This window comes from Lepisma saccharinum, chromosome 16, assembly GCF_977018435.1.
Source record: "Lepisma saccharinum chromosome 16, izLepSacc3.1, whole genome shotgun sequence".
Taxonomy (NCBI): Eukaryota; Metazoa; Arthropoda; class Insecta; order Zygentoma; family Lepismatidae; genus Lepisma; species Lepisma saccharinum.
Window position 1 is genome coordinate 63,768,288 of NC_139244.1, and position 13,566 is coordinate 63,781,853.

General features: G+C 39.0%; 1 protein-coding gene across 1 annotated transcript in view; it reads left to right on the forward strand.

Annotated features, from left to right (window-relative positions):
• Positions 1-576: 576 nt before the first annotated feature.
• The window catches only part of obe (activating signal cointegrator 1 complex subunit obelus), a 128,261-nt gene continuing 115,271 nt past the window's right edge, over positions 577-13,566 (forward strand). The window contains exons 1-3 of the mRNA XM_083138244.1: positions 577-698; positions 2,406-2,551; positions 6,410-6,610. Of these exons, the coding sequence (XP_082994370.1) occupies positions 2,426-2,551; positions 6,410-6,610 (327 nt within the window). The 5' untranslated portion in view covers positions 577-698; positions 2,406-2,425. The remainder of the gene's footprint in view (positions 699-2,405; positions 2,552-6,409; positions 6,611-13,566) is intronic.

Sequence of the window (13,566 nt, forward strand, 5' to 3'; positions counted from 1 at the left end):
CACCCCCCCCCCCCTCACACACAGCATATATTTGTAATACAAAAAATTCAATACATTTTACATATTTCTACCACACTGAAGTGAATAATGATAGGCAACATGTTGTTTTGTATGCAAAAAACATACAAAAAACATATCAATTGAATGTGAACTCGAAGAGAGATTTCACACCAAAGTGACACATGTTGCTTGGGAACGATCCAATCAGCAGCAATGTTCCACATCCACACAAGCCTGCGTACGTTTGGTGAAAACCTCAAGTGACACCTGTTGCCCATCAGCTGTGTTAATTTTCCCTAAGAATTAAATTCAATGTTTTGCATCATAGTGACACTACACACTCACACTCCATGTTCCACTTGTCCTGCGAGTTGCATTCGGACTGAGCCCTTTTTCTCAATAATGTGCATTGTGTCACCTCTATCTGTTATGCACTGTGGATGCAATTCTACAGACTGGAGGGGTAAGTACCTATCTGGATGTATGCACTTTGTGGTAAAGTGTTATTTGTGGTGTGAAATCTATCTTTCGAATAGTTGGTGGTAGTAGTCAAATATACTTCTCTTGTTACAGACAAGCTGCTTTGACGGCTGCTAGAAGCACACCCTTATTTAGACCAAACACATCTGCTCAACCTCAACCTCAGGAAAAGTATCCCAATGTGTATGATGTATTCAGCGAGGCCAAGAAGACTTCAGGTATAGAACCATAACAATGTAACCAGTATATAAGTCTCAAGAAACAAGGCCATCAAATGGTCATTTCAGTTTTATGATTCATTAATTCAGGAGGAAATCTTGTAAATAGATACTTGCAGGATTGTAACTTCCATTTACTTCAAAACAAGCTAGCTTGTATTTTTCAAAAAGAGAAATGCATTTATCAGTATTTTACTGTTCCTAGTATGGTAGAAAACAATGTGTACCAAGAAAAAATATTAAAAAGACATGCACACATATACAAACACCTAACATATGTTCCGTTTTTTTACATGGTCTCAATAAGCAACATGTTATACCAACATGTTATACATTTTCCCCAAGTTTTGCATTGTACACACACTCGGAAAGTAATTCCATAACCCACACTTGAATTGTTGTACAGCAGCATAATGACATGTGAAGCCTGCAAGCGTACCTAGAGCCACATATTTATGGTGAATAAAAGATAACGATTTTGGTACAAACGGTTGCACATACTTCGGGATCAAAAGTAGTATATAAAATGTCATTTCGGTGTTAAAATGGCGAATAAAAAAATAAATTTGATTAAAAATGTATACTTATTACACAAAATTAATATTTCACTTCTAATAGCGCATTTATATAGTTATCAGAGATAAGAGCACAGTCGTTAGGGTGTCTGACTACCATGCGAGAGACCCAGGTTCGATGCCTGGTGGGGGAGAACTGGGATTTTTTCCACCTGTTAAGCAGCTCCGGTACCCACGCAGCATCCTAGAAAGTGGGTACCTGGAGGAAACTCTGGGGTTTAATGTCAGCCAGATGCATGATGCAGATCACATCACATCCACCTTCGGCCGTGATCAAGAAAGTGAGGGGCCCTAACTCCACACCCCCTATACGCCTTCATGGCATGGTGCAATGCACAGGGGAGCACTTTACTTCTTTTTTTTTTTACTTTATATAGTTATCAGAGTATTAAGTTTATTCCTGTGTAAAGGAGTCCACATTTGCTTCTCAAATATTTATAGCAGATATAATCAATTTTCTGTGAATTGCATAACTCACAAGATAATGCAGACCTCGGAAGGTGTTGTGTCAGTTAATAAATCCTAAATTTCGTGTTTCAGAGTTTATTTCACATTTTGGAGTTCATTTCGCATCATTTCTTGACAAAAAAATATGAAATGCACCTCACACCTTTCAAATATATGAAAAATTAACATTACAATGAGTTATTTAACATTTCGTGTTTTCGTCAAAAACTAAATGTGCATTCCCCTAGATATATGGTAGATGTAAGGTCTTTTTAGTTTATAATAAAACTGCCTTGGTCAGTATCTGTTGTGTTTTTAAAATTAATTCGTTGTTAACCATTAGTCTATACATGGCAAGTATTATCAATTTCTGTTCAATTTTTCATTATTAATTTTACATGTGAAGTGAATATTCTAAAAATTTGGTTACGTGTGGTGCTTGGTTATGATATAGTGAGTGACCTTCTTAAACATATGTTTGAATACATAAATTACCCTAATGACTTGGTATGGAAAATTGTGAAACCAAGTTTGGAAAATGTTTAAAAATAAAGGCATTTTATTTTTATGACACACTGTTTAGTTTGAGAGTTTGCAGCAGGCATTCTTATCTTGGTTGAGCTTTAAAGAACCTGTGAATTTTCCTATTATTATTATTAAAATGTGAATTATTATTTCCTAACAGGCTTCATAGCAGGAGTAAAGATGATGCTTCCTCAGGATGTTGAACGTGTAGACAGTAAACTTTGTGAAGAAGTGAACATCCCTGCTTCTGAAAAAGCACCAGTTAATGTCGGAAAGAATTTGGTTCCTGTATCAAGTTTAGATGAGGTAGGTTTTCTGGGTTTGTTGCCACACAATGGGGAGCCATGTATAAAACATACTATATTTTTGCCTCTTCATGTTTTAAACACCTGTTTCACATTCTAACTGCTAGATGCAACATTTTCTTCATTACTGAATTTTACTTGTACTCATGTCCATGACATTGTGCTTTTGCTTATTTCTTGAAAATAGAATTGAACAATTTATGTGAACATTGTAGAAATTTGTTATGAGGCTTCTGCTTTGGATTTCACAGTTAATAATGATTTCAATCTGAAGAGGAAGCTTTTTTTAGGTTATTAATTATTTCTATATTACCTATTCAAAATATGTTTTCAGTAACTTTTTATTTCAATGTTATATATTTTTCTTTCAAAAAAATTGTTACTGATAAACATAAATGTGAGACATTGTATATAAATTGTAACATATTATATATCTGTGGAAAGAGGATATATTGTACATTTTAAAAAGATCTGGTGAATAACAACAAACTTAGCAACATATTTTCTACAATTTTCTGAAAAACCAAAATAAAAAAATAAATTGTGGGGAAAAAGATGGTATTTTCAGTCCCGTCTGCAAATGGTTAACGCAAAGTAATTTTTTTATTTTTCTGTTCTTCCTGATGGAGAAGACAACAAAAGTTGTTGAAAAATGAAGACCATTTATGTACAGTTTGTAAGTTGCTAGTTGACCTCTCCAAAATATTTTAAAGTCTGTAATTTTTGAACTTTGGTAACATAGTATTGGAGGGCCAACACATAGTGGACAACTGTGGGGCAGTTCCTTTACCACATGAAGAATGTTGTAGTAAAAAGTTTACAGTTTTGCATATTCCTTGATGTTGGAAACTATAAACTAGCATTAAAATATACAATCAAACAAGAATAGTGATGATTCCTGTTTTTCAAATTGAAAACTGTGAAATTTATGAGGAGTTTGAAACCCTAAACCAGATTTTGATTCGCCTGGGAAAAACCTCATGAAGAGGCAAATTTTTCAGGAATTTAGATGAGATTTGATTAACACAATGCTGAACAGCCCTCAGAAGTACAAATTGTACATGATCTGTGGCAGATATGTGTTTGTAACGCTGGCACATGTTTGTAACTCTGGCAGATGTTTGTTTTCACAATCGTTAATACAAGGGTTGATCAAATGAAAAGGCACGAAACGTTGTAACAACGGAATCCTTTATATAATACCGATGCCGCGATGGGAGAACGTAGCGTATGTAGGGGTGCGATTGGAGTCGCCACGCGGCATTGGAGCATGCAGGGGAACGCGCATGCACAGGAGAGAGCAGAGGCTCCGATACAGAGCGCCGTCCAAGTGACGCGGCAGTGCGTGTTCGGACAGGATGGCGTTAACATTGGCAAATTCGACTGTTGAGGAGCAGCGAGGCGTTATCCGTTTTCTGACAGCGGAATGTGTTAAACCGGCCGATATTCATCGCTGGATGGTGAACATTTACAGGGAAGACGAACGACCGGGGTTGCTCACGGAGGGTGTGGTTCTGCTCCATGATAATGTACGTCCACACGTCTCCAGGGTCACACACGCGGAACTGGCCAGGTTCAAGTGGGAGCAGCTAGACAATCTGCCCTACAGTCTGGACTTATCCCCCTGTGGCTTCCATGTGTTTGGTCCCCTGAAAAAGCATCTCAAAGGAAAGCGCTTCACCTCGGACGATGAACTCAGGGATGCTGTGAAGGACTGGGTCGCATCACGGCCAAAGGAATTCTGGGAAAAAGGAATCATTCGGCTCGTTCATCAATGGGATCAATGTGCTCAGGTCTATGGAGGATACTTTGAATAAAGTATTCATTTACACCGACAGTGTCGTTTTGTACCTTTTCATTTGATCAACCCTTGTATGTTTTGAAAAAGCACACGTCCAGTATAGTACAGGGAACGAAAAAAAATATAATGGTATAACGTGTAAATAATTTCAACTGTTGTGTTTGGCCGTACCAAAAATATATCACTCACCAGAAACAAAAAAAGGAACATGAAGTGGCTGGAAAACAAGAACAAGTTCTTTCAAGTGAAGGTAACAAGACATTACTAAATCTGCAGTAAGTACTGATTGTTGTTCGCATTCCACAGAGTTAATTCTTTTTCTCCATCGTAGAAATGGAGATAGGAAACTACCATATTTTAGATTGAACAGTAAGTCAAGAGGTGTTTAAAAGTTGTATGACTAGTGCAAAATTCTGCCATTTTGTTATTTTTATGAATATAAAAGTTTAATTAATTTACTCTCGTTAAATTTACAATATTCAAAATATGCAGTTTGTTTTCTAAGGCAAACACATTAATTAATTAAGCAGATGAACATAACAGTCAGGATCTTCTTGGAACATTTACAGTTTTATGAGGGTCTGTCAAAAAGTTAGTTGCACTAGCATCAAAGAAACACCAGATGGAATATGGAGGACAGTTCTTGTATTTACATGAGTGTACATTACGAAAACTACATTTCTACATAATGAGCAAGTCTGTTCAAACTTTAGTCATAGCGGGACACGAGTTTCTCAATTTTTTGTTCAAAGAATTCCCGTCCAACTTCGGTAACGATTCTTTCATCACAGTTTAAACTTCCATCTTGGAATGATATCGCCGCTTCACAAGTTCTTCTTTCATGGTCCCAAACACATGAAAATCGCAGGGTGCAATGTCTGGACTATGAATCAGTTTGTTAACATGTCAGCATTGTCCCTTGTTGCAGTTGACGGGCATCGTTGCCAGTAGTTGCCCTCAATATCTGTACGCCCATTCTCGAACAATGCGGACAACTGGTATGAAATTGCTTTATCCCTGTACACTTCATGCAATTGGTGACAAATCACAGTAGGGTTACACCTTGCCTAGAGAAAGCAAATCACCGCATGCACTTCCAGTTTGGATGCCACTTCCAACTGACGCAGCATGTTCATCACTAGGGCTCGGAAGTTGAGGAAAAATCCTTTTTTTTCCTAGTGTCCGAAGACGAGGCCCAACATAATATATGTTCATTTTGGGTCATTGTAGACCAGAAAAAGATTGGTTTTATTTGTCCTTTTTTGCCTTTTTCGGCATTTTTTGGCTTATTGGTCCTTTTTTAGTCTTTTTTTAGGTCTTAACGGCTTTTTTTTTTTTTTTGCAACTTCACCTTCTTTCGACTATGTTTTTACTGCTCTTCTCAATTCGAATCATCATCAGTTCATCTCCTCTTAACCATCGTTTCTGTAGTAAAGAAATAAAAAAAATAATATTTGAACCATCCCTGAAACGAGAGAGAAGAACATTTTTGGACGATTGAAATAGGATCCGAAGTCCTATTTCTGTAACCCTAGTGTGGTTAGGCCAAATATGATTCTTCAAGTATGGTTTTTCAAGTTATGTTAATCTAAAAAATATATAATGTCTGGAAGAAGATGCATTTCATTCATATAGTTTTTTTTTCGCACAGAATTTTTTTATTCATTAAATATGTAATTAAAACTGAAGCTATTAATTAATTTTGATCACATTTATATGTCCTTTTTTTTTCAGTTTTTAGGTCCTTTTTGGCAATTTATAGGTCTTCAACTTCCGAGCCCTATTCATCACTAATAACGTCTGATTCATAACAGCAACAGCACAACTGTTACTCCACCTTTTCAAGGGAACTGTGAGCATTGTTGGCAACCACATTTATCAAAATGTCTTGTTCCGACAAAATGTTACGAGTACGTGCAACTTATTTTTTGACTTTCCCTTGTATATTTAATAAATAGAATATTTGTTACCAGTATAGCTACATGCAGCTTGTGTAAAATGAAGTTCATTGTGGATTGCTTGTATGCTGTTATTGATTAATTTTTTTTCCATTTACAGGTTGGTCAAATGGCATTCCAGGGGGTTGAAAGATTGAATCGCATTCAGACTGTGGTGTTTGATGCAGCCTACCATACAAATGAAAATTTACTGATCTGTGCTCCTACCGGTGCTGGAAAAACAAATATTGCACTTCTTACTGTTGTTCATCAAATTCGCCAATTCATTGATAAGGATGTCATTAAAAAGGATCAGTTTAAGGTAGTTGAAATTTCTTTTTTGTTTTTACTGTACAGCATAAGCAATTTTGAATTGAGTGGAAATAATATTTAAAAAAATGAAATAAATTAATGATTACAACAAACAATAACAGCACCAAGTCACCAAGCTCAAGGAATCATAACATAAAGTGATTCTTCTCATTGATTTGTTGTTAATTTGGTTTATTTTACTTTGCTTTTATGCCACTTTTGGCTAATCGTGAAGATGACAAATAACACCCATGCCCAGGTCGAAATTTAAATCTTGGGCCCCTACGTCGCAGCGTGATGTGCTATACCCACCCTGCCATGGAGGTCGGCACAACCTTCCTAAAGTGAGAATCATAGAACTTAAGACCTTCTGTAAACAAAAGCACGTGTATCATAACAGTGTTGCCAACTTATGACAATAAAATTATCTACGTAGCCTACATGATGCAGAGACGTTCTATTTGTCAACGGACGCGTTATAGCAATGTTTCTCTTAAGGAGGCCCTATCACTTGTTGGGAGTTAATTTGATACGTAGCTTAAAAAGAACAATTAAATATTCATCTTGGCTGCTCGGTGGCTGAGTGCAAGTAGAGATGATTACCCAAATGTGGCAGATAAAGTCTTAAATGTAAAAAATAAAGAACAAAATGTATATTTTATCCATGGGCGTCCGGAAGGGGGGCAAGGGGGTCTACGGCCCCCCTGGAAAATGATATCCAACCAAAATTATATATTTTTTACATACAATTTAGTTTCAGCCACAATAATGTGTGTTAATTATTGCTCTTGGGGAAAATGTGCCTTGTTTGCCCCCCTGGAAAAAATACCTTCCTTGCCCCTCCCTGGAAAAAATCCTACGGACGTCCATGATCTTATCCCCTACCGGGTGTGACAGTTCAGTATCAAATGATTCTTCTTCTGTTGTCTTATGCTAAAAATAACCTTTGCTAGGGAATTCGATGACACATTGAGATAAATGACGTTTTTAAAACAGCTGTTTATTAATTAAATTCATTGGGGTTTGAAAGTATGATTTATTATTACTATTGCACATAAGTAAGCTGATAGATTTAATTTGATTAACTAAGTTCTTGAATCGTATTCATCGTCTCAGTAACTAATGACATAAAGTGCTTGTCACAGTGTGGGGGATCTACACCTCAATGTCACACATTACAACATGCTCCAGACTTTTCTTCAACGTCTCTAAAGTTATGCTATCCCAAAACACTCGTATGCCCGCCCTTTTCAGCTCTATCTAAAACTCTGGGTTAATGGGCCTCCCGATGGCGCAATGGTAGCGTCGTCGCCTTGTAATCAAGGGGTCCCGGGTTCGATTCCCGGTGGAGGTACATAGTGGTTCGGATTCCACTTTAAACTGTAGGTCCAGTCCCGATTTGCCTTACTGTGCATAAAGTGGACTTAAAACAACAAATCAAATCAAAACTCTGGGTTAAGCAGCAAAAACGCCGAGGGGGACTAAAACGGCAACTCAATGAAGCATTGTCACTGGAAAGAAAAGTGGGGGAAGAGGACGGTAAGAGGCAGTCACATTTTATTGCACCCTACATATAAAATGCATATTTGCAGGGTTTTTTTTTTTAAAAAAAAAATTCTTCTTTCTAGAGCGAAGGTGTTCATTTTCAATCAACCTCCACCCATACCCCTCTCGCGTCTTGCCCTCATCTCAACCTAACGGTCTGCCATTGCCCTCCCTCACCCCCACAAGTCTTACAGAGTGTGAGGGTGTTTGTGAGGTCTGCAGTCATGAGGGTCGCAATCGATGGTGCACACCTCTGCTATGGTCAGCCCATCTGTGTTCCTTCACCCCACAGCACCCTCACTGACATCGTGAAATCAAATTATCATGTGTCGACATTTGCCACACCACTTCAGTTTCTTCACCGACTTAGTGCGAAGGTATTGGGGTTGGCAACAACCTAATAGCGGATTTCTTCCGCCGCATATAGTCCGTTTTAAAAAAGCTTGCCATTGCTAGAAAAATATGTAAATTATCCCGGAATATGAATTTTAAAATAGCTTTTCATTAAAGGTTTTTGCTTATAATAATAATACGTGATGATTGAATAAATTACAACTGATCACGTGAGCGGCAAGAAAGTAGCGCCAGTTTCAAATATGGCGACTTCCATGCGTGCAGGAAGGTCTCCATGTTTTCCGAGTTTCTTTCAGAAACATCTGCAAGGACAGCCGTTGAAAAGTGGCGAGAAGCAGATTGTTCTGAACGTTTATGCAACATTCTGTCGGTGACATCCTGAAAAAACAGTGAAGGAGGTGGTGAAGTTGGTGTCCGAGTGTAGTGGTGTGTCAGCGTCTTCTGTTTTCGGTGCGTTGAAAGAACGGAAAACGACTGGTGAAATTGTGACTCCTGGGAAGAAACACAACGTTGTTGCTCGTATGAACAAGTACACTGATTTTGAAATAAGCGCAATACGGCGCAAAGTGCATTCCTATTTTTTTAATCAAGAACTACCCACCGTGCGGAAGGTATTGGCGGATGTTAATAACGATGAGGATCTCCCCAATTTTAGCGCGTCCACGTTAAAGTGCCTCTTGTTGGACGTTGGGTTCGTTTATGGGAAGCGAAGTCGGTAGACAGCATTCATCGACAGGGACGATATTGTTTTTTGGTGCCGAAAATACCTCCGGTCCATAAGGGAACTGCGAAAGCAAGGTAAGAACATTTATTACTTGGATGAGACGTGGGTAAACGCAGGACACACTGTGAGCAAGGCGTGGCACGATAGCACTGTCACCTCCAGGAAGAAAGCTTTTCTCGAAGGACTGTCAACCGGAATGAAGCAACCGTCAGGAAAAGGCAAGAGGCTCATCATTGTTCATGTTGGAAGTGGGTTCGTGGACGGTGCACAGCTAATTTTTGTGTCCAAGACTACACGTGACTACCATGAAGAAATGAACGGTGATGTTTTTGAGGAGTGGTTTTCATCTGTTCTGCCAAAACTTGACCCGAACAGTGTTATTGTGCTGGATAATGCTCCCTATCACAGTGTGAAATGTGAAAAGTTGCCAACCACTGCTTGGAAGAAGGCTGACATATTAGCTTGGCTGAGCGAAAAAGGCGTTGTACTTCCAGCTGACGTGCTCAAGGCGGAACTTTTGGATCACGTTTCGCGTATGAAGCCAAGCTATGACAAATATGTTGTCGACGAAATGGCGAAGAGAGCCGGGCACACCGTGTTGCGTCTACCACCTTACCATTGCAACCTGAATCCCATTGAAATGATATGGGCTCAGGTCAAAGGGTACGTTGCGCGCAACAACAAGACCTTCAAGTTGGACGAGGTCAAGAGACTGACTGAGATTGCCATGTCTCAGATTTCGGTGCGTAACTGGGCGGACGCAGTGCGGCATGTCATTGAAACCGAAGAGCGGAAATTGTGGGAAGTGGACAACCTGACAGACGATTTAAATTTGGAAAGATTCATTATCCAAGTTAATGACGGGGAAAGTGAATCGGAAGATACTTGTGATGAAGATCTGACAGGCATCGAACCTCTCCCATCGGATTAAAGTAAGTAAATATTTTTCCCTTGCATAAATAATGTGAGTTCTTATTGTCGCTTTTTTTTTCAGTGCTCAAGAAAGAGAAATGAATGGAGATAAACAATCTATTTTTTATGTTTCGGCTTATCTTTGTCTAGTTTCTGCTAAAACTGGCGGGACATTGTTGGACAAAGGAGAAAAACAATTCTCTGCATGTCAACAATGTTGGCCAATAGCTTGGTGGAAGGGGTAGCAAGGAAAAGAAAAGGCTTGAATTTACTGAATCGACTCTCGCTCTCTTAGTTTTACTTTGGCCCCGTCATACTGAGAGAAAAGGGAGGGAGGAGGGACCCGTTAACCCAGTTTAAGATAAATGAATTTTTTTGAAGTCGAAAATATGTTCATACCTGTACTTCAAGCTTCAACAAGAACACGTATTTAATCACACTTCGAAAATTTATTTTGCTTCAATGTGTAGGGATGTCATAAAACATAGGAATACGTTTTCTTTTCATGTAACATATTCGGGTGAAATGCGAGTGAACAACAGCATATGATGACTGCGCCATCCATGAACAGCTGACGCGGAGTGATACGTTACTCGAAGTGAGACGGTTGTTTACAGTGGGTCGGAAGGTTCGTGATTCTTAGTTTAAGTGTGGTGGCCTCCCCGATGGTGCAGTGGTAGCGTCGTCACCTTGTAATCAAGGGGTCCTGGGTTTGATACCTGGTGGAGGCACATATTGGTTCGGATCCCACTTTATACTGTAGGTCCAGTCCCGATTAGCCTTACTGTGCATAAAGTGGACTTAAAACCAACTCAATTAATCAATCAATCTTCTCAAGTATACAAGAAATGATAAGTGGGAATCATGTTTATTTGCTCAGAATTTTGTTGTATTGAATCTGCAGCCAATGAAACGCTTAGTATTGAGACTGAATTACAGCCTAGTAGTCTGTGTGAAAAAATCCCACAGTGTTAGTTTGTCCAGTATTCCTTGCCATGGTGGAAAGACTAGATCTAGTGGGTTCAATTTCAACTCTAAGTGGGATTTTGTACTGATGCGACATGTGGTAAGCGATAGATGGCAATTAACATGTGACAGACAAAAACAGAGTGTGTACCAGTCAAGAAAACGTAAAGAAATCAACAAGTAGGTCAAGAAGTCAATAAAATGTCAAGAAATTATACTTCTGTTCAAGAATTTGTGCTATCACAATGACTGGTTGATTAATTTAGTTTACACTAACCCTCGAGTTATGTAAGTCGAATTTATAAGTTGCTTAAGTGTAACTTCGTAAGAAACTGCAATATTTATTATTATTATATGTATGTATATACGTGGGCGTACCCCTGCCCGACCCTGTGGCCGAGTGGTTAGCACATCGCGCTGCGACGCCAAGGGTCCCGGGTTCGAATCCCGGTCGGGCTTGGTTGTTTGTGAATGTCCATTCATCAATTTCATCATTTCATCACTCATCCCCATCTTCGCAAATTAGCCAAGAGGCACAAAACGCGAAGTAAAATAAATTAAATCAATCAATCAATCAATCAACGTGGGCGTACCCAAAAAAAACTGAACTAATTTTGTGGTGGGCAGAGCTTTTGTAGTACCGCATTTTGCCACTAGGAGCACATAGAGCGAACCTTCCTGAGTCCGTAAGTCGAGTGCCGTCGCTGAAGCAGGTCAGGACACGTTTCGGTGGAGTTTAGAGTGACAGCTGTTTTGTGCGATCGTCATTTTTGCAATGGCTGATTTTCAGGAACAGCGTGCGGCGATGAAATTTTGCTTTTTGCTCGGAAAGAGTGGAACAGAAACTCTTGAAATGTTAAAAACTGCATACAAGGATGATGCTATGGGGAAAACTCAAGTGTGAGTGGTTTTCCAGTTTCAAAAATGGTGAAATGTCAATTGATGACAAACCTTGTTCTGGTTGTCCTTCCATGGCCCGAACACATGACAATGTTGAAAAAATTCGTGAAATCATCAAGGAAGATCGATGACGGACCATTGAACAAATTGTGGAGCTGCCGGGAGTGACTTGGAGTTCAGTGCAGTGAATTTTGGCAGACGATTTGGGAATGAAAAGGGTGCCTGCCAAATTTGTGTCACGACTGCTAACTGCTGAACCAAAACAAGGTTGCGTGGAAGCATGCCGTGCTTTGAAAGAAGAGTCCCAAAATGATCCAAACTTTTTTTCAAAAATTATCACAGGTGACGAAACGTGGTGCTATGCTTACGATCCCGAATCGAAGCAACAATCAAGCCAGTGGAAGACTTCAAGTTCGCTGCGCCCCAAGAAAGCTTGTCAGGTGAAATCAAACATTAAAACAATGCTGCTTTGTTTTTTTGATGTGAGAGGAGTCATCCATTCAGAGTTTGTTCCCCAGGGTCAGACAGTTAACCAGGCTTTCAACTTGGAAGTTTTGAAATGATTGCGCAACAGTGTGTGGAGGAAGCGGCCCAATTTGTGGCAGTCAGGTGACTGGTTTTTCTATCGTGACAATGCCCCAACTCACACAGCCCTGTCTGTACGACAATTCTTGACCAAAAATGGTATGACCCCTGTTCTTCACGTCCCATACTCACCCAACCTTGCACTGTGCGAGTTTTTTTGGTTTACTAGAATGAAAGGAGACATGAAAGGAAAGCATTTTGCTGATATTGCTGAGGTGAAGAAAAAAACGACGGAGGCGCTGTCACGCATCACAAAAGATGACTTTAAAAAATGTTTTGAAAAATGGAATCAAAGATTGGACAAGTGTCTTAATGCAAGTGTAGAGTACTTTGAAGGGGATTGAAGGTTTGTACTTAAATTGTGAATAAATAAGTTCACAAAAAAATTAGTTCAGTTTCTTTTGGGTACGCCCACGTATATGTATATTATTTACACAGTATTATTTTATAAATGAGACATCATGCATCAGTTCAGATGTAAACTATACAAGTATGAAAAATATATAGAAGAATATAAGAACAAACTGACATTCATTGGGGTATGTCGTTGCATACTGCAATAGATGTCAAAGAAGCAAGAGCCGCAAACATTTTCATACATGCTAGTAGTTGTAATTTTCGAGTTTTATTACATAACTGCGAATTTACGTAAGTTGCTTATTATGTAAGTTGGGGCATTACTGTATTTAATTCACTTCTGGCTCTCTTTGGCTAATCATGAAAGTGAGGATGCATGGTGGTAAGATTAGATGGATGAAGGAGCGATCAAAAATATATAGGGACAACAACACAGCAACACCAGCCCCACATAAGATTGTAGTGGCTGAAATGTCAAAGCCTCGCTTCGCTAGTCTACAGTCCAGGATTCATTAACAGATAAATCAAGTCTAATTCTCTTGTTAAATACATCTCCAGTTTTAATCTTAACTGGCCTTTCGGTAGGAGTTTTTAATTAAATAAATATTTTTGTTAATTCTAGG